The 24,104-nt window shown below is 53.2% G+C and overlaps 2 protein-coding genes across 6 annotated transcripts in view; both read left to right on the top strand.

Moving 5' to 3' along the window:
• Window positions 1-576: 576 nt before the first annotated feature.
• Window positions 577-1,580, top strand: LOC132476387 (ubiquinol-cytochrome-c reductase complex assembly factor 4). The gene is made up of 2 exons (XM_060078303.1): window positions 577-662; window positions 739-1,580. Exons 1-2 carry the CDS (start codon window positions 631-633, stop codon window positions 1,112-1,114), a joined length of 408 nt encoding a protein of 135 aa, XP_059934286.1. The 5' UTR covers window positions 577-630; the 3' UTR covers window positions 1,115-1,580.
• A 3,075-nt stretch (window positions 1,581-4,655) lies between these two features.
• Window positions 4,656-24,104, top strand: part of UNKL (unk like zinc finger) — a 45,067-nt gene continuing 25,618 nt past the window's right edge. For 3 of the 5 annotated variants that reach the window (XM_060079404.1, XM_060079405.1, XM_060079406.1), the window contains exons 1-7: window positions 4,656-4,732; window positions 6,020-6,229; window positions 16,899-17,075; window positions 17,423-17,556; window positions 20,565-20,700; window positions 22,127-22,244; window positions 23,661-23,745. In XM_060079404.1, the coding sequence (XP_059935387.1) occupies window positions 4,656-4,732; window positions 6,020-6,229; window positions 16,899-17,075; window positions 17,423-17,556; window positions 20,565-20,700; window positions 22,127-22,244; window positions 23,661-23,745 (937 nt within the window). Of the gene's footprint in view, window positions 4,733-6,019; window positions 6,230-16,898; window positions 17,076-17,422; window positions 17,557-20,564; window positions 20,701-22,126; window positions 22,245-23,660; window positions 23,746-24,104 lie in introns of those variants that run through there. The other 2 variants (XM_060079407.1, XM_060079408.1) reach the window with 2 other exon arrangements.

A 24,104-nucleotide genomic window follows, 5' to 3' on the forward strand; every position in this document is an offset into this window, starting at 1 on the left:
CGGCTGAGCAGTGCGCAGAAATGCCTGTCCCGCAGAGCGGATGGTGTAGACGCGGCTATTCGTGCGCAGCACAGAGCAACGCAAAACGCCAGGGCTGGGTGAGGGTCCGCGGCCATGGGGCGGGGGACACTAGTCGAGGGGACAAGATGACTCCGTGGCTGAAAGTCCAATGAAAAGAGCAAAACGGCGTCGCGAGGCCGCGGGGAGGAGGCGTCCAGGGGCTGCACCTGCTCGGCGGGAGGGGTGTGGAGTGTGGGTTCAGGCCGCCGATCTCAGGCGAGCCCGGCAGACGGTGAGACCCGCGCTGAGGCGAGCTCGTCGGACGACGACGCCAGCATCCCGTCTCCGCCGGCCGGCCTCAAGCCCGGCGCGGAAACCTAGGAACCTGCCCGCTAGTTCCTCTTCGGGCCGGCAGCGAACTACATTTCCCGGCATGCCCTCGCGGCCGGCCGGGGGCGGGCCTGCGACGGAAGAGGCCGCCGGAGGACGTGAGTCATTTCCGTTGCGCGAGTGGGTACACGTTCTGTAGTCGTGAGCGGAGGCCAGGAACAGCGCGCGGCTTCCGGCTTCGCGCGACGGAAGTGACGCGACGCTGCGCGCGGCGGCGCCGAGTGCGGGGCCGGGGTCGGGATGAGCCGCGTGGTGTGTGCGCCGGCTGCTGGGTGAGCTCCGCGTGGTCTCGGCGGGACCTAGGGTGAGAGCGGCGGGCGGGCGCGCTCACTGTTCTGTCTCTTCCAGGGCCCTCCGGGTGCTGAGGCTCGTGCGCTGGCCTTTCCGAAGCTTGCATCCTCCGCCCGGTGGCCGGGCTCGTGCCCAGCCCGCGGCCGAGGGTGAGGAAGAGGATGACCCTAACCGCCCCCTTCAGTTTTCCTCCAGCAAAGCCATCCCGTTCCGCTGGACAGTGAAGCACTCCCTGGGAAGGGAGCAGCAGCGGCCCTGGTGGAGGGTGCTGCCCTTCAGCCTGTGCCTCATGGTTCTGGTCATCTGGTGCTTCTTTAGGCAGGAGACCAGCGCGGACCGGTGGTTGAGACGGATGTTGGAAGAAGAGGTACCGGAGCCCAACGATCGGTCTGAAGAGGCTGGAACTCCGGTGGCCCATGGGGCGAGAACTTAATGGGGTGGCAGCAGCGAGGGAACAGACCTCAGTCTTTAGGCTTTGACGTCGCGTTTGACCGTTTCTGTCCTGGTTATGCGCGTCCTCAGACTGAAGGACTTGGATGGCGCGCCTGGCAAAGCTGACTCGTTGAAGGCAAAGCAGGATGTCAGCAAATCGGAACCGGCTCTTTGCCTGATACTTGTTGCCATCGAATACGTCCAGAAGACTTTTCAGGTCCATAGAAAGGGTTTTGGTTGCAGCGTGTGCTGTTGGATTTGTGATGTCTTTGTACAACATTATCACGTTTCCAAAGGGATGCTGGTGACATTGTAATCCAGTGTGATCCACTTTGCAGGTCATTTGCTTTCTGAGACAGAATAACTGGCAGACGAGTTCAACGTTTTGTTTTACAATGTACCGTGATGTGTATAAATTGATGTTAGTTTAACAGACTAACAATAAATATTAATTTGGTAACGTGGAATTAAGCCAGTGTTCTGTTTTGTTTTGCATTTCATTTAAAAAAGGGAGCCTTCTAGTCTTTTCAGTTCCTTTGTTTGTTTGTTTGTTTTTTCCAGAATAGGAACTGAGGAAAGAAACCTAAATGTTAATTGTAGAACACTTTCTCACCTCTCTTCCAGTTTTTAATTTTAGCAAGGCAACAATTTTCTGAGTGGAATAACGTTGATAAATATTTTTATGGACAACTTAGAGGCAATATTTTGGGTATGTAAATGATATGTTTTCAAGTACTGCTTAGTAGGAAACTTAATTCTAGATTAAATACAAGATGCATAAAAGGGAAGATTTTATTTACTTAAGGTTCTAGTGGAACGTTTTATCTTGGCATATCTTTGGTGCCAAAGTTAGCTGGAAATTTCTCTCACTCGGATGGTTGAAGACCACGGACTGTATGGCAGTGTACTGGCTTCTCACAAGGCCTTGGCCAAGGTCTGGCCCGCCTTGGTAAATTATGCTTGTCAGGGAGGTGGTGCTAAGACAAGTATATTCATTTTTTTTAAAGATGAAGAGACCAAGATTAAGAAGGATTGACCTAATCATGGCTCAGGCTACATCATTAGTTCCACTGGGAGCAAAGAACTAAGATGTCCTTTCTCTGACCTGGTGTGGTTGTGACCTATTTGGTTGTGAACCATTTTATTTGAGCAACAGTCATTCAAACCTGAACCCTGACTTTACTCTCACTAGCTCCTGCAGGAAAAACAGTCAGAACTAACGAGAAGAAATTTTTGTTTTAATTAAAAATAATTTTCACATGACCAAAGCAATATGATTTATCTGGAAAAGTTAAACAGTGTAATAAGCAAAAGGCAGAGAATCAGAAACAGTAATAATCCCACCACCTAGAGGTAACTGCTGTGAGCATTGTTGGGCAGAAGATGGAGAAAATTGTATTTTAAAAAATCCAAGGAAAAGAGGTTACCTAAGTCGATGGCCTCATATCTTCCAAGCTGCTGAGGGTATTTTAACATCTGGGTACTACCCCAACCTTTTAAGAACATTCTTCAAAAGCATGAAAAATGACAATCTTTACAGCCTGTCACAGTTCTCTTTGCTGTCTTCAAGGAAGGTGCCTCTTGGGTAGGCATCTTTTCTCCCACCTATACAGCAAAGATCCCCAAATTTCTTTATCTTGGGGCCCCAACTTCCTTTTTTAAGCTCGAGGTGGTTCTCTATACTTCTCTGCTGGACTTTACAGGTTCCTCAAGCTCCTTAGGTCCAAAACAGAGTTCAGCTCTCTCCAAACCTGTTTCTTTGCTCTGTATCCCTCCCAGCTCGGGACTTTGGAAATATCCTAAACTTCTTTCTCATTCCCTGCATCCTGGCAGTCTTCAAGATCTGTTTAGTCCTCCTCCAAAGAATTCATGGGCCTTGTTTCATTCTTCTGCTTGATTTTCTTCAAAAATATCATGTTGATATTTTGCCATTTTAATTTCCAGCTTTAAATGTAATGTTTGTAGAGGTAGTAATTCCTTTAGACAATGTGAACATATAAAGAAGGTAGTCATTCATCCCACCAGCAAGTGATGGCTTATTTTACTGTATTACTTGTGTTTAAAAAAAAAACCAGAAACTTACATGCTTGGGAACAAATGTATGGAACTGCAGTATCTTGCTTTGTTTTGTCACTTAAGTAGGAGCATTTTTCTTGTCATTCATTAACAATTCTCAGGAAGCATTGTCATTCTCTGTGAGGTGCTCTTTAAGTTTTTGCCAAATAACTTTGGTAATTATCTTTGTACATCTTTGTCTGAATCTCATTCTTTTTTAGGTTGGAGTTTCTAGAAATGGAACATTATTTTCTATAAAGGTCAGTACCCATTCGTCCTCCCAGCCACAGTTCCTTTAAGGGCTTTTCTTGCTGCAGGTCACTAGCATTGTGGGTTGCTGTTAAGAACAACAAAAAGTCTGCCTGCTCCATGGGCTCTTCCTTGTTTCAGTTTGCATTAAAAAAAATTACTAGCGAGGTTGAAAATTTTAAATAATGTCTCAGGAATTCCCTGGCGGTCCAGTGGTTAGAACTCTGAGATCTCAAACTGCGCGGCCCGGCCAAAAAAAAAGTTTCATGCTATATATTTACAAAACAATGTACTCTGGGCCTGGGTTCTCCCTCCCGAAATGTACACCCTGCTTCCTCCTCCAGGGCCAGATGAGCTGGGGCCCTGAGTGGTAGGGCTTACCGGGGGTGGCAGCTGCTGCCTGCCTCTCGGAGTTCCCACCCTCTGTGCATCCCCGCCCACCCTGTGGGTGAAGAGGGCGCGCGCGCGTGTGTGTGTGTGTGTGTCTGTGTGTCTGTCGGTCTGTCTCCCCCTTGACCTCGAGCCTTTGGATTCTTTTTTAAAAATCAGCTCTATTGATATGTAGTTCACATATTAATTCACCCATTTAAAGTATACAATTGATTTTTTAGTGTATTCGCAGGGGCAACCATTACTACGATGTAATTTTAGGGCTGTGCGTACTCCTAAAAGAAACCCGCTACCCATGAGCAGTCAGGCCTCCTTTCCCCCTCTCCCCCACACCAAGCCCTAAGCAACTGGAGCCACTCTTTGCGGTCTCAGCACCCAACCCGGGGGTCATAGAACGGATGAAGGCGAGTGTGAGCAGCCTGGGCGCGCTGTCTCTACTCGGGACCTGTCGGCTCCGTCTCGGAGCCTGGAGCTGCTCAGGGCGCTGTCAGGGCGTTCAGAGCGCGTGGGGCAGCCGTAGTGGGTTGAAGGCAGCAGCGGGAACGGGACCAAGCAAGTGCAAGATGGGCTGTGAACGTGGACGCCGGGGGGTCACGGTGGGTGGAGGCGTCCGGCCGAGGCGGCGGGCTCGGGGCATGGCGTGGTTTGGGGTGCGCGCGGGTCCCCGCTCGGCGCTTGGTGCTGGGAAGTTCACTGGGCCTTCGGCACTGCGCCGGGCGCCGGATGGGGGCGTGGCGGGGGCGTGGCCGTCCCGGCGGGGGGCGCGGGTGGGCTCCGCGAGGGGGGAGATCCGGAGGGGCGGGGGCGGGCCCGCGCGGCGCATGCGCGCTGCATTGTTTTGACTGAAAATGCCGTCGGTTTCGAAAGCGGCGGCGGCGGCGTTGAGCGGGTCCCCCCCGCAGACCGAGAAGCCGACCCACTACAGGTCAGTGCCCGGGCCGGCCGCGGCGGGGGCGGAGGCGGGGCAGGGGGCGGCCCCGCGCGCCCCGGCCCGCGCCCCCGCGCCCCTGGGCCTGGGAGCTGCCTCCGGGTGCGGCCTGGGGCCCCGCGCCGCCCCTCTCCCCGTTTCCCCCGCCCCCTGCCTCTCCCTTGCAGCCCCCTGGCCAGCTGGCCCTCCAGCCTCCGCGCCGCGCCTGGACTCTGGGCTGGTGGACCACCATCCTACTCAGCTACCGCCGCCTGAGCTCAGGAGGCGGCGCCCAGGGTCTGGGGTGGCACCTGGGCTTGGGGGCTGGAGGACGAGGTCGGGGGTCCACGCGCCTGGATTGGGGATCGGGGAACAGCGCCTGGGGTCGTGGGTCGTGGGCCGCCGAGAATGCGCCTGTAGTCGGGGATTGGGGACCGCACCTGGGCTCGGGCGGAGGGCGGCCATCTGGACTCCGGCTGCCTCCTCCTGGGGTCAGGGATGGTACCGGGGCTTGGAGACCCGGGCGCTCCTGGAGTCGCGATATCGCACCTGAAATTGGGGGTCGCGTCTGTGTTTTGCATGAGGAGGCTGTGCATGGGGTCTGAGGGATCGCGCCTGAGGTCCGGGAACTCGCCCGGGCTCCGCGTGGGGGAGGCCGTCAGGGATCGTCTGGAGTCGGAGTGGGTGTCACGCCTGAGATCGGAGATGGGGGGTGCTGCGCCTGGGGCCAGGAGTCCGCGCCTGGATTCTGCGGGGTCGCGCCTGGGGTCGGGGACCGTGTCTGGGATTGGCAAACCATTCCTGGCACCCGAGGAACGCGACTGGGCTTCCGGGGGCGGGGGTGTGTGTAGGGTGTCTGAACTCGGAGTGAGAAGTTGCACCTGAGCTTGGGGATCACACCTGGGGTCTGGGATGGATAGCGGCGCCTGGGGTCGGGGGTCGCACCTGGGGTCGGGGGTGGAGGGTTTCACCTGGGTTAGGGGATTGTACCTGCGATTGGAGATGGGGGGCTGCGCCTGGGGTCCGGGGTCGCACCTGGAATCTGGGACCGTGCCTGGAATAGAGGATGGGGATTTGCACCTGGGGTCGAAGGTCGCATCTGGGGCTGGGGATGTGGGATCGTGCCTGGGGTCTGAGAAACGCACCTGGGCGGGGGGAGGCGGGAAGGGGGTCGGCAGAGTGGGGGATAGCGCCTGGGGTCGAGGCCCTCGGGCGCACGGGATCTGACCCCTGCCCACGAGTCCTCGGGCCGCCCGCCGGCGGCGGTGGCGACAGAAGCGACCCCAACGCTGTTTGTCTTTTTAGGTATCTAAAGGAGTTTAGGACAGAGCAGTGCTCCCTGTTTGTGCAGCACAAGTGCACCCAGCACAGGCCATTTACCTGTTTCCATTGGCATTTCCTAAATCAGCGTCGGCGCAGACCGCTCCGCAGGCGCGACGGCACTTTTAACTACAGCCCGGACGTGTACTGCTCCAAGTACGACGAGGCCAGCGGCTTGTGCCCCGACGGCGACGAGTGAGTGTGCGCGGCCACGCGGGGCAGCGTGGCCCCCACACCTGGGTGGGTGGCGGACCTGGGCTTTCCAGCACCTGGCACCTGCAGGGCCCAGTCTTCACTCTGAAGTTTTCCCTTGACCGCTGGTCTTGGTGAGGACATTTCCCTATTTCTCGGCCAGTGTGGGAAGAACCGCATCTGGCTAGGGATAACCCTGTACGGGACAAACCGATTTTGCTGCACTTCCCACTTTTGATTGCCACCCAGTTCTGTAAATTCCCTGCATTAGAACCAACCCTTATGAGGTAAACCTTTTGAGTTTAGGACCATTTTGTAGTTGTCAGTTGCCTTTTGGTCAGAGAGCTTGTTAGAAGGTTTGCTCACGTTGTGCAAATGTTTCTGGAATGGTTCCTTTCTTGCTGTTTATATGTTTATTTTTTTTTTAATTGATAGGAAAGTTATTTGTGTAGCACTTTTAAAGTTTAGGAAATCAAGGTTTTGTTTTGGTTGCCTTTTTTTTCACAAGTTTCCTAATGGTGTTTTGAACAGATGTCTTCATTTTGAAATATGTAGAATAGGAAAACACGGAAAGTACAAGTCAGATTGTACATTCATATAACTGGCAGAGATTGGTAGAGGGAGGTCTTGCTTTTTTCCTGTGGGCCGTTTGAGGAGAAGAGCCTTTCCATTCCCACCTGGAGGTGAGGTGGTGGCGCTGTGCCCCAGGGCCTCTTGGAAAGAGCAGCTTGTTCAGCTTCTGTTGGATCCTGGTCTGATCTGGGGGAGGCGCTGTAGCCTTCATCCCCTGACCCTCTGAAGGGAGGTGGTTCTCCAGGTGTGGTCCCTTTTAAAGACAACTTTCACGCTGCTGCACAGGGAGACCCATGTGAATCTGTTCTTAATTTTCAGAAATGCTTAGGTCAGGGAGTAAACTCTTGACCTATGGTGATCATCTTAAAAGCTTTATATATTTCCTTAAAGATTTTTAATTGAACACCAGATAGTTAAATAGCGTTGTTGTTAAGGCACCCTGGAGCCTGTGGAAATAATGTAGCCAGCTCCACTTTGGTTAAGATGGTATTATACTTCTGTGAAGTTTTAAAAGTGCATTATTTAATTGCATCTTGAGCTGCTGTTTTCTGCAAATGGGTCTGCAAAAGAGAGATATTTTTGTCTAGCTAAGGCCTGGCCTCTGGTCCCTCATTTCCCTTGGCCACGTCAGTCACCTCTCTGGACCTTAAGTCTTGAGTTGCCCCCAGGGGCCACTGCTGAGACCCTGGTGCAGGGATCCAGTCACCTAGCATGTCTGACCCCATTCTAGAGTCCAGGATGGGGGACTATTTGGACTATTCACTGGTGAAGCTTTTTTTTTTTTTTGGCTGCACTGCATGGCATGTGGGATCTTAGTTCCCCCATGAGGGATCGAACCTGCACCCCCCGCAGTAGAAGCATAGATTCTTAACCACTGGGCTGCCAGGGAAGTCCCCTCACTGATGATGCTTTTAATGCATGAAAAGAAAGCATATATATTTTTTAATTAATTAATTTTATTTTTTGGCTGTGTTCGGTCTTCGTTGCTGCGTGAGGGCTTTCTTTAGTTGCAGAGAGCGGGGGCTACTCTTCGTTGTGGTGTGCGGGCTTCTCATTGTGGTGGCTTCTCTTGTTGCGGAGCATGGGCTCTAGACGCGCGGGCTTCAGTAGTTGTGGCACACAGGCTCAGTAGTTGTGGCTCGTGGGCTCTAGAGCTCAGGCTTAGTAGTTGTGGTGCACGGGCTTAGTTGCTCCCCAGCATATGGGATCTTCCCAGACCAGGGCTCGAACCCGTGTCCTTTGCATTGGCAGGCATATTCTTAACCACTGTGCCAGAAAGAAAGCATATTTTAACAGCTGTTTTGGGTTCCAGAGTCTGAATGTCCTGGTATGTATTTGGCCCCATTGCTGGACATCCAGGGTGGGGTCCAGTTCCTACGGAATGAAGAGTGCTGCAGTGGACACCTACCCGTGGATGGTCATTTTAAGCTGGACTCAAATATTAATTAAATATTACAATTATTTATTGCAAAAACATTAACATGGGGAATTCTCTGGCGGTCCAGTGGTTAGGACTCCAGGCTTTCACTGCCGAGGGTCCAGGTTCAATCCCTGGTGGGGGAACTAAGATCCCACAAGCTGCATGGTGCAGCCAAAAAAAAAAAAAAAAAAATTAACATATAACCCAGATAGCATGCAGGTTAGCAGGTTATCATTGAGAAGAAGAATGGGACTAAGATGGTTGTTTGATAGTGTTTTGGGTGCATCCTGTGTACATGTACACACAGTATGAAAGTACATGTGTCTTATTAAAGATTTTGTTTGTGACTATTAGTGAGCACATGAGATGACTTGTTTCTGCCCCATAGGAAGTGTTTGACAGACCAGACATCTCCCCTGAGAATCTCTCCTTAGTAATTACCACTCATTCCACGGGAGATAGACTTTCCCAGAGTTTGTCCTGTTGAATTACATATTCTAGCTCGTGCAGGGTTGCCATGGAATCTGTAAATAGATACAACTTTTCAGAGCAAGGAAAGGGCTTTCCTTTTATTTCAGTTCATTGGTTCTTGAAATGTCTATTTTGGGCATATGTACTACCAACCTGTTATTGTAAATCATGAATATGTATCAGAGACCAAAGACCCTTCAACCAATATAAAGTGACATAAGCATTCAAGTTCTTGGAGCTTGATGGGGGCGCTGTGGGGCTGAGCCGTGGGCAGGAGGGTGGGACCCCCAAGAGGGTTGGCACCCCTGATGTCAACTCCTGTCCTAGGCAGGTGGTCATTCTCCCCCCTTGCTGTCACCTCTCCTCCTGGGGCCCCCTCCCCTTCTGTCACCCCCTTACATTTGCGGGCACTCTCCTCCCCCGCTGTCACCCCTTTTCATTGGCGGGTAGTCCGTCACCCTTCCCCTCTCGCTGTCACCCTCCTCCCAGTGACCCCTCCCCATCTGTCACCTCCACCCCCTGTGAGGACTCCAGCTGTCATCTCTGGGTAGCCCCCTCATCTCCTCCTCCCCATGGGCACCCCCTCTGTCACCCCTTTTCCTCCGTGGGCAGCCACCCTCCCCCTCTCTCTGTCACCCCTCCTTCCGTGGCCCCTCCCCGTCCGCCACATCCCCCCACCCCCCCATCCCGCTGTCACCCTCCGCCGGCGGGCACCCTGTGGCCGGGAAGGCCCCTCAGTGCTAGCGCCCCAGATCCTCCCTCTCGCGGCGCCCTTTGTTCTGGCGGGCACGCCCCTTCCCCGGCGCGGGCCTCGATTGGCCGTCCAGGTCACGTGAGTCCCGCCCCGCCCCCGTGGGAACTGGCCTCCCCGCGGCGCGGCTGGACCGCCTGGGTCTGCAGCTCACTGCGCGCCCTCTGTAGTCGGCCAAGAGCGAGTCGGGCGAGCGGGTGCTGCCTCCGAGCTTGAGGGCGAGGGCGAGGGCGAGGGCGGGGGCGGGCCCGACCCACCCAACAGGATCGCTGTTCCCACCCGTGCGGATCCGTCGCAGGTATTTCTCAGGCTGGGATTTTGAAGAAAGTGACGCTCGCTTGCCGGAGCGAAGCTTGGCCGGAGGTTTGTCGCTGTCCAGCCACATCCTGAAAGCTGCTCTGAGAGAGGCAGTGGGTGTGGACAGACCCAGCCTCCCAGCTAGTCCTGTTCGCTGCTCAGGACCGTAGACCGTCAGGGCGGGTCTTCCCACCTGGAACCTAGGTGTGCTTCCGCTCCCAGGAGACCATGTGTCCGTTTTGTGCTTGTAAATGCATGTCAGGTGCGTTTACAGAGGTAGGTTCTGACGCATAAAAAGCAAAGGCCCTTCCAGGGGTCTGAGGGGCCCCTCCAGGGGAACATTTTCATTGGCAGACAATACAAGCAGTCCCCAACTATACGTAGTACAAAGTGACCATCCTCTTTCCTGATAACCCTCCTTCTGCCACAAGCAGGCAGTCCCTGGAGGTGGCCCTCCAGACCCCACATTTTATAGGTTTTCTTGGTTTTAATAAGAAGTGAGCCTGCCCCATTACTGTGCTATAACTTTCCAGATTGGCTCTAGAGATCTGCCTTGTTGTTGGTAGGGCTCCCTACCATGTTTTCACCTGGCAGGCCCGGCACTTCTCCCCACAGCTCCCTCCCTCCTCACTGCACGTTGCCTGGGACCTCCCACCCGTGAATCTGGGCACTGTGGGAGCTTGCTGATGTACAGAAACTTTTCTACGTGCCCAAGTCTTGGTGTGCCTGCTGTGTCATACTTGTCCTTGGTCTGACTTGTCTGTTGAGAGATGCTCCTGCAATGTTTAATTTTAAAAAGTCAGGTGTCCTAGGACCTAAGGCTTAGGTGAAAGTCCGTTCACTTCAGGATGGTTATAAACTGTTGCTGTTTAAACTGACCATATAAGTGAACTCTGCTTGGGCATTCGTGGTGAGGTGAAATCCAAGGGCAGGCCACGTTAGAACATAACATTTAGGAGTCAGGGAGCTACTTAACAGTCTAGAGGAAGACACAGGCTTTACAAATCAGCCAACTTAAGGAAAGAAATTATAATTAGGTGACTGAGTTGGACCTGTCAGAGACCAGTAGGTAGAAGAAACAGAAGAACGTGAGAGTGATTGTAGCATTTCAGGCCCTCCTGCTTTGTTTGAAGGGCCAGGGATGAGGAGCTGACTGGGAGGGAGCGCCTGGCACAGGGAGCTCTGGTGCTCCTTGGAGGCGAGTGGGGAGACGGCCTTGGCAGAGACAGGTTCCTCGGAGAGGGTGGCAGCTTTTTGGGCACAGAAGAGGGAGGTGGACTTGTTGCCGAGCTGATGGTCCATGTTAGGGATTAACGAGGGGTCGCTGGCCTGGCTCGAGAGTCCAGGGCAGCCCTTGGAAGCCAGAGGCTGGGGGTGCCGGGCTGAATGGATGGGTGTGTGGTCCACATGGGGTTAACTGGCAACCCCCACCCCTAGTGTCAGAGAAGAGGGGGACACTGAAGCTTCTCCCCACAAGCCCCACCTTTTCGCCATCCCCAGTTGTCTGTGGCACACAGGTCTTCCTTTTCCCATTTTTCTGCTGGTCCAGTTCACACCTCAGTTATTTCTGTGCTGTATTCTGGTCCACACCTATGCTTGAGCTCCCTGAGGACTAGGAGAGCATCATGTTGTGCTTGAGTGTCCGTCTCAGCCCAGTGGTTCTCCCAGTGCGGCCCCTAGATCAGCAGCAGCAGCATCACCTGGGAGCTTGCCGGCAGTTTCTACCCAAGGTTTCCGCCGAGATCAGATGGTCTGGGGTTAGCAGACCATCCAGGTGGTTGTGATGCGCTCCAGCCTGGCTTGCTGACCGATGTTGATGTATAGTGGAACTGAGTTTGTGGGTCCACCTTTGTTTTGGGTGAGTTGCGGGAAGGAAGGGGATGATTTCTGGCTCTTCTGGAGACACAGGCAGCAGCCTCGAGCCCCTGCCGTGTTCCTCTTTACCCCTCCCTCCTAGTTTCAGTGGTTCCAGAGCATCATGGCAGACCTGTGTCTGGCATGTACTGCTGCATCACACCACTTGTTTTTTTTTTTTTTTTTTTTCTTTTTGCGGTATGTGGGCCTCTCACTGTTGTGGCCTCTCCCGTTGCGGAGCACAGGCTCCGGATGCGCAGGCCCAGCGGCCATGGCTCACGGGCCCAGCCGCTCCGCGGCATATGGGATCCTCCCAGACCGGGGCACGAACCCGTATCCCCTGCATCGGCAGGCGGACTCTTAACCACTGCGCCACCAGGGAGGCCCACACCACTTGTTTTAATTACACTGATTGGGTCACTAATTGTCATGGATGGTTCTGAGAACCACAGGTGCCACCCTGAATTTGGCGGGCTGTGGAACTGAATCACATTACAGGTGCTGCAGGGCTGTCAGTAGCCCCTGGGATGGATGAGTGAACTCCTGTGGTGAGGAAGCATCTGCACGCGGTATTGGGCTGACCCCTGGGGTTCCCCCCAGCCTCTTCCCCACTTCAGTGAGGGTCTACATTCTGCCATTGTGTTTTCTCTAAGGTTTTCCCTTTTGCCTCTTAGATGTTCTTAGGTAAAGCCATTTTCTTTTCATTAAATGTCCTCCAATATTTTAATCTTAGCTTATGCTTTGAAGTCATGTCATAAGCAGAGGTGACATGCCCCTAGTGAAATAATAGTGCCTGTTCGGTGCTCAGTGCTGGTGAGAGGGGGAACCTTGGCCAGGCTTTGGTTGCCACAGTGATGGTACTGGCAAGGAAACGAAATGATGCTTAGAGCTGACCTGAGGGACCATTAGGGAACATGAGGAAATGGGGGAGGTGTTGCCCACCACATTCACTCCCCGGAGCTGTGGGGGTGCATGCAGCCTTTGCCACACCCTGCAGTTAGCGCATTGGCGATGCCCGTGGTCCGTGTGGTCCTGCTTCAGCACGGCTATGTGGACTGGGTTCCGTAGATAAACCAACAGGCAGTGCCTCGGCTCTGATGTGCTGGTCCCCCTCTCCCCAGACTCTGGAATTCATTTGCTTTAACTTATAGTAGATTGTGAGTGTTTCTGAAGATTGGAACTGTTTTTGCAAAATGGCCATTTTCCTATTAAAGTCATTTTATTTTATTTTTTTATTGTAGTAAAACATACATAACATTAAATTTATCATCTTAGCTTTTTTAACTGTACAGTTTAGTGGAGTTAAGTTTATTTGCAGTGTTGTGCAGCCATCACCACCATCCACCTCCAGAACTTTTCCATCTTCAGACTGAAACTCTGTCCCCATGAAACAATAGCTCCTCCTTCCATAATTTTTGATATAAGCAGATGTATCTGTATTCTTGTTCCCCTCCCCCACCCTCCGATGTAAACCACAGGGTGTGACACTCCCTTTTCTTTTTTTAAAAAATAAATACATTTATTTATTTATTTATTTTATTTTTGGCTGTGTTGGGTCTTTGTTGCTGTGCGCAGGCTTTCTCTAGTTGCGACGAGCAAAGACTACTCTTCGTTGTGGTGTGTGGGCTTCTCATTGCGGTGGCTTCTCTTGTTGCGGAGCACGGGCTGTAGGCGTGTGGGCTTCAGTAGTTGTGGTATGCGGGCTCTAGAGCGCAGGCTCAGTAGTTGTGGTGCACGGGCTTAGTTGCTCCACAGCATGTGAGATCTTCCCGGACCAGGGCTCAAACCCATGTCCCTTGCATTGGCAGGTGGATTCTTAACCACTGTGCCACCAGGGAAGTCCTGCACTCCCTCTTCTTAGTGCTTTTCCCTCATGGTACCACCTGGCACCCCCTCCAAAGCCGTCCACACAGACTGCCCATTCCTCCAAGCCACGCTGAGCTCCCTTGAAGTTTATCCCACAACTTGGTTGTCTCCAGCCTTTGGTGATTACGAACAAAACCTCTTTTTATCTCTGTGTGCCAGTCTGTCTTTGGGGATTGCTGGGACAGAGGGTAATGGCACCTGTCCTCTTGGTGCCTGTTACCTGATGTTCTTGCCAGCAGCAGTGTTGCTTTCCTATAGCCCTGCTCCTGGGGTTTTGCCCGGGAACAGGTGGGCCTCCAGCTGCATTTCTCTCATCAGAAGCAAGATGAGTGCCTCTCAGTGGTTGAGACCCTTTGCATTTTCTCTTTTGTAAGTTCCTTGTTTATTTCTCTAGCCCATTGTTCTGTGAGTTCCTGGCCTCTCTATTTCTACATGTTCTTTGTTAGTGATATTAATCTATATATTAATATGAAAAGTGGGAGGGGGTTCCTTGTTCTAGGACAGGTTCCTTGGTGTGGCAAAGACTGCTCCATGACAGCCTCACCTCTCTGGGGACCCAGAGACTGAGTTACACACCAGTGCTTGTGAGGAGATGCACAGGAGCTCTTGGAGGAGCTTAAAACGTAAGATGTAACTCTGTAGTGAGGGATTTTAATCAAGGCTGCATCAATACCTAATATAGTAAAAACCCTAAGCAGATATTTGACCATTTCACTCACACGTCCTGAAAATGTTCCTTGGAACTTATCTTTGAGAACACGAAGGAGACAGCTCCTGTTTGGGCATAGAGAGCACTGTCTGCACAGGCAGTGTTTCCTTTTTCTTGTCTGTATGTAATACAGTCATAATTCTTTAAGTTTTTTCTTTTCTCTTTTCACAAGGTGGGGACCAGCTTGTCTCATAAACTGCTTTCTCCATCTTCCGCTTTTCCTTTTTCTCACGGATCTTTGGTGATTGGCAACAACAGCTGGGATTGCCCCAGAAGTGTTTATGCAGAGTTAATTGGAGGAATTGCCTCATTTTCAGTTCCTGCCACTCACAAGAGAGTGTGGTCTTCGCCCCTACCTCATCCCCATGTGAGGGGCTGGCTGTGTTCTGTCCCCTTGAACTAGGTGCTGTTACTCAGGTGTCGGTTTGTGAAATGCCACAGGCCATCCAGGTATGACCTGTGACACGCTTCCCTGTAAGTGTGGTGTATTTCAACACAAACATAGAGACCATCTCTCTCTCTCTTCTCTGTCTCCAATGGGCTTTGTTTAAAGTTGTAATAACATCCATAAAGTTTGCCATTTTAACCATCTTTTAAATTAATTAATTTTTGACTGCGTTGCGTCTTCGTTGCTGCGTGCGGGCTTTCACTAGTTCTGGCGAGCGGGGGCTTCTCACTGCGGTGACTTCTTGTTGCGGAGCATGGGCTCTAGGCATGCAGGCTTCAGTAGTTGTGGCACATGGGCTCAGTAGTTGTGACTTACGGGCTCTAGAGCGCAGGCTCAGTAGTTGTGGTGCACTTAACCATTTTTAAATGTGCAATTCAGGGGCATTAATTACATTCACAATGTTGTACAACCATGACTGCCATCTATTTCCAGATTCTTCCTCCCAGACAGAAGTTCTGTCCCATTACACACTCACTCCCCCTCTCCCTCCCCCAGCCCCTGGCACCCACCCTCTACTTTCTTTTTTTTGTCTGTTTGTTTTCTTTTTTCTATTTATTATACTCACATATTTAATACATATTTATTGACTTAATAAAAATGTGAAAATGCTTAGTATAATTGTTTTCAAATAACTTCTTTGGAACAGTAATATATTATTCTCTGTTTCATCAGCATGCTATAAAAAGATTTAGGTAGTACATGATGTATATATTTTTTCTTTTCTTTTTTTCTTTCTTTTTTTTAACATCTTTATTAGAGGATAATTGCTTTACAATGGTGTGTCAGTTTCTGCTTTATAACAAAGTGAACCAGCTATACATATACATATGTTCCCATATCTCTTCCCTCTTGCATCTCCCTCCCTCCCCACCCTCTACTTTCTGTTGCTATGAATTTGACTGCTTTAGGGACCTCATGGGAATGGACCCACACAGTATTTGTCCTTTTGTGTCTGGCTTCTTTCACTTAACAGAATGTTTTCAAGGTTCATCCCTGTTGTAGCCTGTATCAGTGCTCATTCCACTGTCTGGATGGACCATGTTTTGTTCATCCATCCATCAGTTGGTGGACACTCGGGTTATTTCCAGCTTTAAGCTCTTGTGACTCGTGCTGCTGTGATCGTGGGGGCACATGTATCTTCGAGACCCCAGCTCTTCTAGGAGTGCATCTGGATCTTCTGGGCCCACAGCATTTGCCTTTTGCTTGGTTGGCTCCAGGGGACCCGGGGACTTGACGGGGCACGGCAAGTCCTGCTCTCATGGCCTGCTCACCCAAGGTGTTCCTTAAGGTCTGGGGTGAGCTGTCAGAACTCTGAGCCTCTGTTTCTTCATCTTACCAGACGGGGGTTTAAACTGGTTGGTCCCTAAGTCGTTTTTTCTTTTACTTTTGGTCTTATCCATCCATCTGTGCTCTGTATGGGGAGCCCCCCACCACCACAGGTGCTCCCAGCACCCAGGTCCACAGCCTGTCAGGCAGCGAGGCGGGAGTGGACCTTTCCCAAGCCCCACACAGTGCTCCCCAGCCGTCTCTGGGGGTGATGGCCTTGTTTTTAGATCTGGGGACTTGCAGCCGTGGCTCTGCCTTGGCCTTGGGCCACTCTGGGGCTGCTCAGAGTCCTCTGCGTATCCCCTCTCATTCTTCTGTGTCTCTGGCTCTTGTCTGGAGGGACTGGCCTTGAGGCGGGCTCAGTCCCCTGCCCCGTGTCTGCTGGAACCGTCCATGCCACCTCTGCCACTGCCACCTCCCTGCAGCGGGAGCCCTCACCCTCACCCTAACCCTTGCTGCTCAGGGAGCCGTGTGGCTCTCCCTGGGAGTGCGTGGCTCCGGGCCTTTGTGTGGCCTGTGGGATGCTGCCCCATCCGTGCCTCCCCCCAGCTGCTTCTCCCCAGCCTATCTCCCCCCATCGTCCTCCTCCAGCCCTTCCAGGCTCCTCCACCTCCCTCGAGGGGTCCCTGAAAGCACCTGGACGGGGGATGGGAGAGGCCGCCAGCCCCTTACTTGATGGGGGAACTTTGTTTTCCACTTTATTCAAAAAATTATGAAGGGTGATTTTCGGGTAACTTGGGTGTTGTATTTTTCTCCCATGTGTAATTGAGGGATCTGTGGGGGTCTGAGTGCCGTGGGGGAGGGTCTGGAGCAGGGACGGGTGCTCTGTCCAGTGCTGTTCATCCTCCGACTAGAGCAGGTGTTTGGGAAAAGGAGACAAGAACCAGCTGCCGGGAGCAGGTTGACACTGTGGTGGCCCCAGGGCCCAGACGGTGCGTGTCGTCTTCTGCTTCCCAGATGTCCTTACCTGCACCGGACGACCGGGGACACGGAGCGCAAGTATCACCTGCGCTACTACAAGACAGGCACATGCATCCATGAGACAGATGCCCGGGGCCACTGCGTGAAGAACGGGCTGCACTGCGCCTTTGCGCACGGCCCCCTGGACTTGCGGCCGCCCGTGTGTGACATCAGGTGAGTGGCCGTCCTGCCGGGAGCCACTCTCCTCCCTGTGTTTTGGGCATTGCTTGCCTCAAGCAGCTCTTTCTGGGCCTTGATTTTACTGCTAACGAGAAAGTGACCCTTCTCCTCCCTGCTGACCCGGACCCAGGGGAGCTTGTGGCGTCTCGCACGCTCGGCTCTGAGGCTCTTGGGATTTGGGCCAAGACTGTCATCCTGGAACGGGGGCCCCAAGGCCGTGAGCTGCACGTCCTGAACCCTCACGTAGGCGGCTTCATAAAGTGACAGAAGCCGGTGGCTGTCTCACCGTCAGAGGCTTCAGACAGGCTGCAGCACCGTGACCACGTGCCGTTTGGTTGCAGGGAGCTGCAGGCCCAGGAAGCCCTGCAGAACGGCCAGCTCAGTGCTGGGGATGGCGTCCCTGACCTGCAGCCTGGGGTCTTGGCCAGCCAGGCCCTGATGGAGAAGATCCTGGGCGAGGACCCCCGGTGGCAAGGTAACCCTGCAGCCGCTGCTGGGGCGGGGGGCTCGTCTCTGTCTGTAAAGTGCCCACACGGTGGACCCCGTCGCCCCCTTTACAGGTCAGGAGGGGAGACCAAGGTTCCATTCGAGCGCATCACCCTCAGCCCCTCCAGCAGCCCGTCTGGTCCCCAGGCTGCTCTGGGGGAGGGACCTGCATGGCTGGCACAGCTCCTGCCAGGTGTCTGGTCCCAGAGCCAGGCTCGTCCCCAGCAGCCTCCACAGATGATGGCTATGGGCAGTGAGGTTTGTTTAATTGTAAAATACCCATATGTAAATTTGCCATTTTAACCATCCGAAAGTCACAGGTCCGTGGCATTTGGTGCACCACAGTGTCGTGCAACCATCAACTCTGTCTGGTTCCAGAACATTTCCATCACCTCGGACAGAAACCTGTGCCCATCAGTGGTCTCCCCTTCCCAGCCCTGGCACCCACTAGCCTGGCTCTGTCTCTGTGGAGCTGCCTGTTTGGTTGTTTCCCGAGGGTGGTGCAGCTTTAAGAGAACCCCTCTCAGTAATGCCGTGTCTCCTTGGACCGGCTTTGCTCTCTCACGTAAACGCTTCAAGGCTGCACTTAATTCAGCGATGAATTCCCTACAAGGGTCTTTCCCCCTCCCGCCGAATCCTATGCCACCCTGGGCCCAGGGATGAATTAACAAAGGTGGCTGCCCAGGCCTTCCTGATGCCCGGGCCTCAGGCCGGGCCCAGCAGGAGCGCTGAGGAGCCTGGCCTTCCATTGTGCCTGCGGTGTGGGGGGCCTGGACCCACAGCATATGTGGGGGTCCCAGTGTCGCCATGTCTCTCTGGGGAGAGGCTTGCACAGAGGGAGGGCTGCGCCCACAGCTCTCTGCCTCGGGGCTTGTCCTTCTTATGTCGCAGCCCCTCCGTCTCCCTGGTCCTGGACCACAGGCTCCACCTGTGAGCTCTGGCTTGTGGTGCAGGTGGGGGTACAGGTCCTCTCTTGTCACTGTCAAGCAGGCTGAGCTTGAGGAAGGAAAGTGGGAGGAGGTGCTGGGTTGGGTCTGGCCGGGTAACTAACCTTCAGCGCCTGTGGTTTGGATTTTTAATTAGTAGATTTTATTTTATTTTATTTTATTTTTTTGCGGTACGAGAGCCTCTCACTGTTGTGGCCTCTCCCGTGGCGGAGCACAGGCTCCGGATGCGCAGGCTCAGCAGCCCAGCCGCTCCGCAGCATGTGGGATCTTCCCGGACCGGGGCACGAACCCGTGTCCCCTGCATCGGCAGGTGGACTCTCAACCACTGCACCACCAGGGAAGCCCAGTAGATTTTATTTTTTAGGGAAGTTTTCGGTTAACAGGAAAATTGCACATCATGAACGTCTTGTGTTGATGAGGTAACATTTGTTACAATTGACAACCAATATTGATACATGGTTATTAACTAAGGGCACAGTTTAACCCTGCATTGTGCATTCTCCGAGTTTGGGCAAATGTATAAGACACGGATCCTCCATTATGATGTTATGCAGGTAGTGTCACTGCCCTAAGATCCTCTGTGCTCCACTGCTGGTGACCACTGATCTTTCGCCCCATTGTTTTGTCATACAGTTGGGATCACACAGTGTGTAGCCTTTGAACTTAGTGCTGTGCATTCAGGGTTCCCTGTGTCTCTTTGGGGCTTGGTAGCGCCTTTCTTCTTCTTCTTTTTCCTCATATTATCTTAGCACCTTTCTTCTTATTGCTGAATAATTCTCCACATCTGGGTGGACCGTTCATCTATCACCCACTAAAGGGCGTCCCAGAGCCCCTGTGACTCACGGGCACTGCCACGCCTCTCACTTCTTTGTGGTTCATGCCACTCGGCGCAGGACCTCGTGTCTGTTGGAGGTCCTCTGTCAATGCTTGTGAACAAATGTCTTACAATTTTTATTTTCTTAAAATCGTCTTTTCTGTTTAAACTCCTTTTGTCCTCTCTGTGCCCTGCTGTGTGGTTCACGTCCCTTGTCATTTTATCAGTTATTTGGAACTGAGTTTGGTGTGTGTGGGGGTGGTGCCATTAAATGTGGGTGTGGAAGCGTGTCCTGGGTGTGGCTCCCGGGGTTGGCCAGGCAACACACCCTCCCTCCACTGTCTTCCCTTCCATGCCTTGAGAGTCAGCACCGCTGGGCAAGTGTAATTAAAAACAATGTCGTTTGTAAAAAAAAAAAAAATGGGGAGGGTCAATTATTAACCAACCCAAGAATGGGTATGATTTTCAAGAATCTCTTTTCATCTGTTACTGCTTTTAAATGATCCCTGGTGGTTTTTTGGTTTATTTTTGCTTTGAGATAAAATTCAGGTAACATGAAATTAACTACTTAAAAAATAGACTTTATTTTTTTTAGAGCAGTTTTAGGTTCCACATTGTGGAAAGTTCAGAGAGTCCTCACATATCTGGTACCTCCATACACACAGCAGCCCCCCTGCAGTGGGATGTTTGTCACAGCGGAGAGCCTGCAATGACATGTCAGCATCACGCAGTGCCCATCATTTACCTTGGGGTTAAAATGAACCATTTTATTTATTTATTTTTAAAATTTGTATGGTACTTTATTGGGTGTAAAATGAGCCATTTTAAAGTGTATTTCAGAGGTTTTTAGTATGTTCACAGTGTTGTGCACCCATCACTTTTATCTGGTTCTAAAACTCTATCTGGTCTCCCCAAAGAAGCCCCGACCCCTGATACCCACTAATCTACTTTCTGTCTGTGGATTTCCCTGTTTCGGATGTTTCCTATAAGTAGAATCATACAACATGTGCCTTCTGTGTCTGCTTCTCTCACTCAGCATTGTGTGTTCAGATTGTTAAAGTCTCATCCACGTTGTAGCGCGTGTCAGTGCTTCACTCCTCTTCATGGCCGAGTGATGCTCCACCACATGGATGGGCCACATGGCGTTTACCCATCATCTGCCGATGGACACCTTTTGGCTGTGTGGCTGCCGTGAGCACACGTGTGCACGTTTCCGTGTGGACCCCTGTTTTTCAGATACCAACTTCGTGCTAGGCAGCTACAAGACAGAGCAGTGCCCCAAGCCGCCGCGCCTGTGCCGCCAGGGCTACGCATGCCCGCACTTCCACAACAGCAGGGACAGGCGGCGGGACCCCCGGAGGTTCCAGTACAGGTGAGCCTGGGCCACGGGCGCCGCAGGGCCCTGGCCGACTTCTCTGGCGTGGGCCCAGCCCGGCGGTCCCCTCTGTTCACACTCACGTTGGCTCAACGCTCTAGTTCAGGCAGCCACCCCTCTGCTCCCTTCACTCTCCCTGGAGGCCCCAGTGTCCAGCCAGCCGGCAGGTGCGGTCAGGGCGTGGCTCCTCCATTTCCCCCACTCCCCCGGCCTCCCTCCTGTGACCTGTGCGTCCCTGCCAGCAAGAACGCCTGCTGGCAAGGAACTGGCCCTTGCGAGGCTGAGAGTCCCGGTGCCCACAGCCTGACTTTACCCTCTCCGGGGGACTGATGTCCTCGGGGTGGTGGGTTTGGGCCTCACCTTGTGTCATGCACCTGGCAGTCCTGGTCTCTTCCTAGGCCGTCTCCTCCTCATTCCAGCTGCCCTCACCTTGGTGCCCAGCTTAGCCTCGAGTTTGCCAACTTGCTGGATGGACCCGGCACTGGGCGGGGTGGGGGACTGGGGACATGGAACCCCAGGGGTACCTGGGCACCTTGGCCCTCACCTCGCTCCTCCCTTGGGTCCCGAGCTCTGTGTAGAGCTTGTTCTTGGAGCAAAGAGCCTCTCTCTAATAATTTGATGCCCCCTCACCTGCCCGAGAGCCCTCACTTTCAGATAGAGAAAGTTGTTTTTATGACAGTCACTGTTCTGAGTAGTTTGAGTTGAGGGACAGAGAACCTTTGGCTTTTAGTCACCCGATGTCATCTTGAGAAGATGAAGTGAATTTACTGCGTATCAAAGGGATAGAAAATCGTAAAAAATAAAAGTTTTATTTCCCACAGATGATAATTTTTAAAATAAATCCAATACAATAAAGCTGCCAGGAAGTACCTGAAGAATAGAGGGTACTGGGTAGGGTTTTCATATTGTAGGACCAAAGTCTCAGGTTCAATTTTGAAATAGTCTCACGGGGAGACAGAGTGTGGTCCCCTGGTGGGCTGGGTGGGGGCTGGGCCTGGTCTCCTCCTGCTGCAGGAGGCCTGGCTGTGTCTCCGAGGTGCTTGTCACAGCGGCATCGGTGGCTCTGACTCACTCGCTTCACATTTTGTGGAAAATGAAAACGGGCTCCTGAATGCCTTCTGGGTTCCACCAGGCACCTGCACTGCTTTTTTTTTTTTTTGGCCGCGCTCTGCTGCATGTGAGATCGAACCCACGCTCCCTACAGTGGAAGCGCAGAGTCCTAACCACTGGATGGCCAGGGAAACCCCCACCCTGCTTTTTTTTTTTTTGCCTGTCCTGGTGAGGAAGGGGCCAGTGCTTCCGGGCTGGCACCCATGTCCCCTGGTGGTGCACGCACGTGTGCTCAGCACTGTGCGGACAGCCTGACGCCCCAGGGCATGTGGGGAGGACATCCATCCTCCGCTGACTCCTCCTTGTCCCCCAGGTCCGCCCCCTGCCCCAGCGTGAAGCACGGTGACGAGTGGGGCGAGCCCTCCAGGTGCGAGAGCGGGGACAGCTGTCAGTACTGCCACTCGCGCACAGAGCAGCAGTTCCACCCCGAGGTACGGGAGCACCCTCGGTCCAGGGACGGGCTCAAAGGACTCGCAGGGCTCAGCACCTATGGTTCTTTACACGGAAAGAATGTGATTAAAATCAGCAAAGGATCAAGGCCCCAGGGGCGGGTCCTGGGGAGACCAGGCACGCACTGTGGACGGTGTGTCCTTCTCCTAGCCACCACATGTGGCCGTATTTGTGGCCATACTCACAGTGCTGCCAGCTGGGAAGTCACCCAAGCCTTGGCATCTAGGGTTTTTACTGGGGGTCGGTCAGCAGACGCGGCTGACCTCAGTCTCTGGCCCCTGCAGAGGCTGAGCCAATGCTGCGTGGCCCAGGCCCACCTTAAGTCACTATGTGGCATGGCCCAGGGCCCCAGGTAAACAGAGACCCGCCCAGGCAGGACATTCCAGGGGCTCAGACGTCACCTCCCTGAGCCCGTCAAAGCCAGTCCTTCGTCAGAGCTAGTCCTTCCTTTGGGGCATGCGGGTGTGGACAGGGAAGCCATGGAGTTAACCCTTTGCTGCACACTCGGATTTGTGTTAAAAACGAACAAGCACACAAGGCCCCTGAACCAATGGGAGAGCATCAGAGCACCGGGACCAGGAGGGTCAGGGCCAGGCTGGGAGCAGGCTCTGCGGTGAAGGAGTGCCCAGCTGTGCCCACTGGGGCACCTGGGCTCCAGGGAGGGGTGGGCTCCTGGTCTGAAAGGCTGTGGTGTTTCGTTTCTTAAAAGTTTTTTCTGTCTAGAGATTCAGTGCTTCAAAGCATGCATAAAACAACACTTAGACTCCTGATATTTGTAGTTCTGAATTGGAGACCTTTTGAAATTGCTTTTGTTGGTGACCCTTAAAATTACAGTGCAGGTGCTCAGGGGATGGTCAAAGAGCCACGGGGAACGAGCAGCGTTTCGGGCAGGGAAGGGGGCGGGTGGCAGTGCCCATGAGGGTGTCTGGGACCTAGAGGCTTCTGTCCCTCCTGGGCAGGCTGTGCTGCTGGGCCACACCCAAGTGAAGCAGCCTTGGGTCTGGCCATGGAGTGGACGCACGTGGTCACTCAACAGGCATTTCTTGTGCACCTGCTGTATACCAGGCACTGAACCAGGTGCATCTTTCAGGAAGTGCCAAGTGGACAAGCTGACCTGATGTGTGATTTCAAGGACACGTGCTGCAGGAGCAGCCTCAGGCCCACACGGTTTCCCAGGCTGACTGGCCCTGCGCCGACAGGGCGTCCCGGGACTGCTGGGAGGAGTGGGGATGGGGGTGCGGTGTCCACATCCTTCTCTTTCAGGACACCCCCTTGTGATGACCAGCTCTGGACCTCCAGCTGGAAGGAGGAGACCAGACCCAGCCAGCTCTGGGCCTCCCACAGGAACAGGTTTCCAGTCCAGCCTCTCTATTTGCTGTTTTATTTTCACTTCCTAGATCTACAAGTCTACCAAGTGCAACGACATGCGACAGACTGGGCACTGCCCTCGGGGCCCCTTCTGTGCTTTTGCACATGTGGAGAGTGAGTACCTTGGTGCACCCGGAGCAGGCAGGGCTCAGCCTCGGTCGGGGGCGGCTGGGAGGGTCGGTGGGGCTCTGGGCTTCATGGGGCTCAGCATGGCCCTGCCTCTGGGCACCCCAGGGCCGTGAGTGTAGTAATTTTGATGGCCAGGTGAGCCCATAATGTCCCCAAAGGCAGAAACCACGTCAGTGACGGGAAATGCACAGGCATGGCCCTTCCCCCAGTGTTCCCGAGAGCTTCCTCTTAAAGCTTTTTGATTTGGGGTTCCTGTTCTTATGAGCACAGTTGCAAATTCTGATTTTACTATTTTTTATTTTTTTAATGGGGAGGGTGGCTTTTCCTGTTGAAATTTTCCATTA

This window comes from Mesoplodon densirostris, chromosome 16 (genome assembly GCF_025265405.1).
Source record: "Mesoplodon densirostris isolate mMesDen1 chromosome 16, mMesDen1 primary haplotype, whole genome shotgun sequence".
NCBI classification, from domain to species: Eukaryota; Metazoa; Chordata; class Mammalia; order Artiodactyla; family Ziphiidae; genus Mesoplodon; species Mesoplodon densirostris.

Bases quoted from the DNA above. Each gene is read 5' to 3' on its own strand.
- LOC132476387 (XM_060078303.1), top strand. From the start codon at position 631: ATGAGCCGCGTGGTGTGTGCGCCGGCTGCTGG. The intron at 663-738 runs GTGAGCTCCGCG...TGTCTCTTCCAG, and splicing joins GTGTGTGCGCCGGCTGCTGG to GGCCCTCCGGGTGCTGAGGC.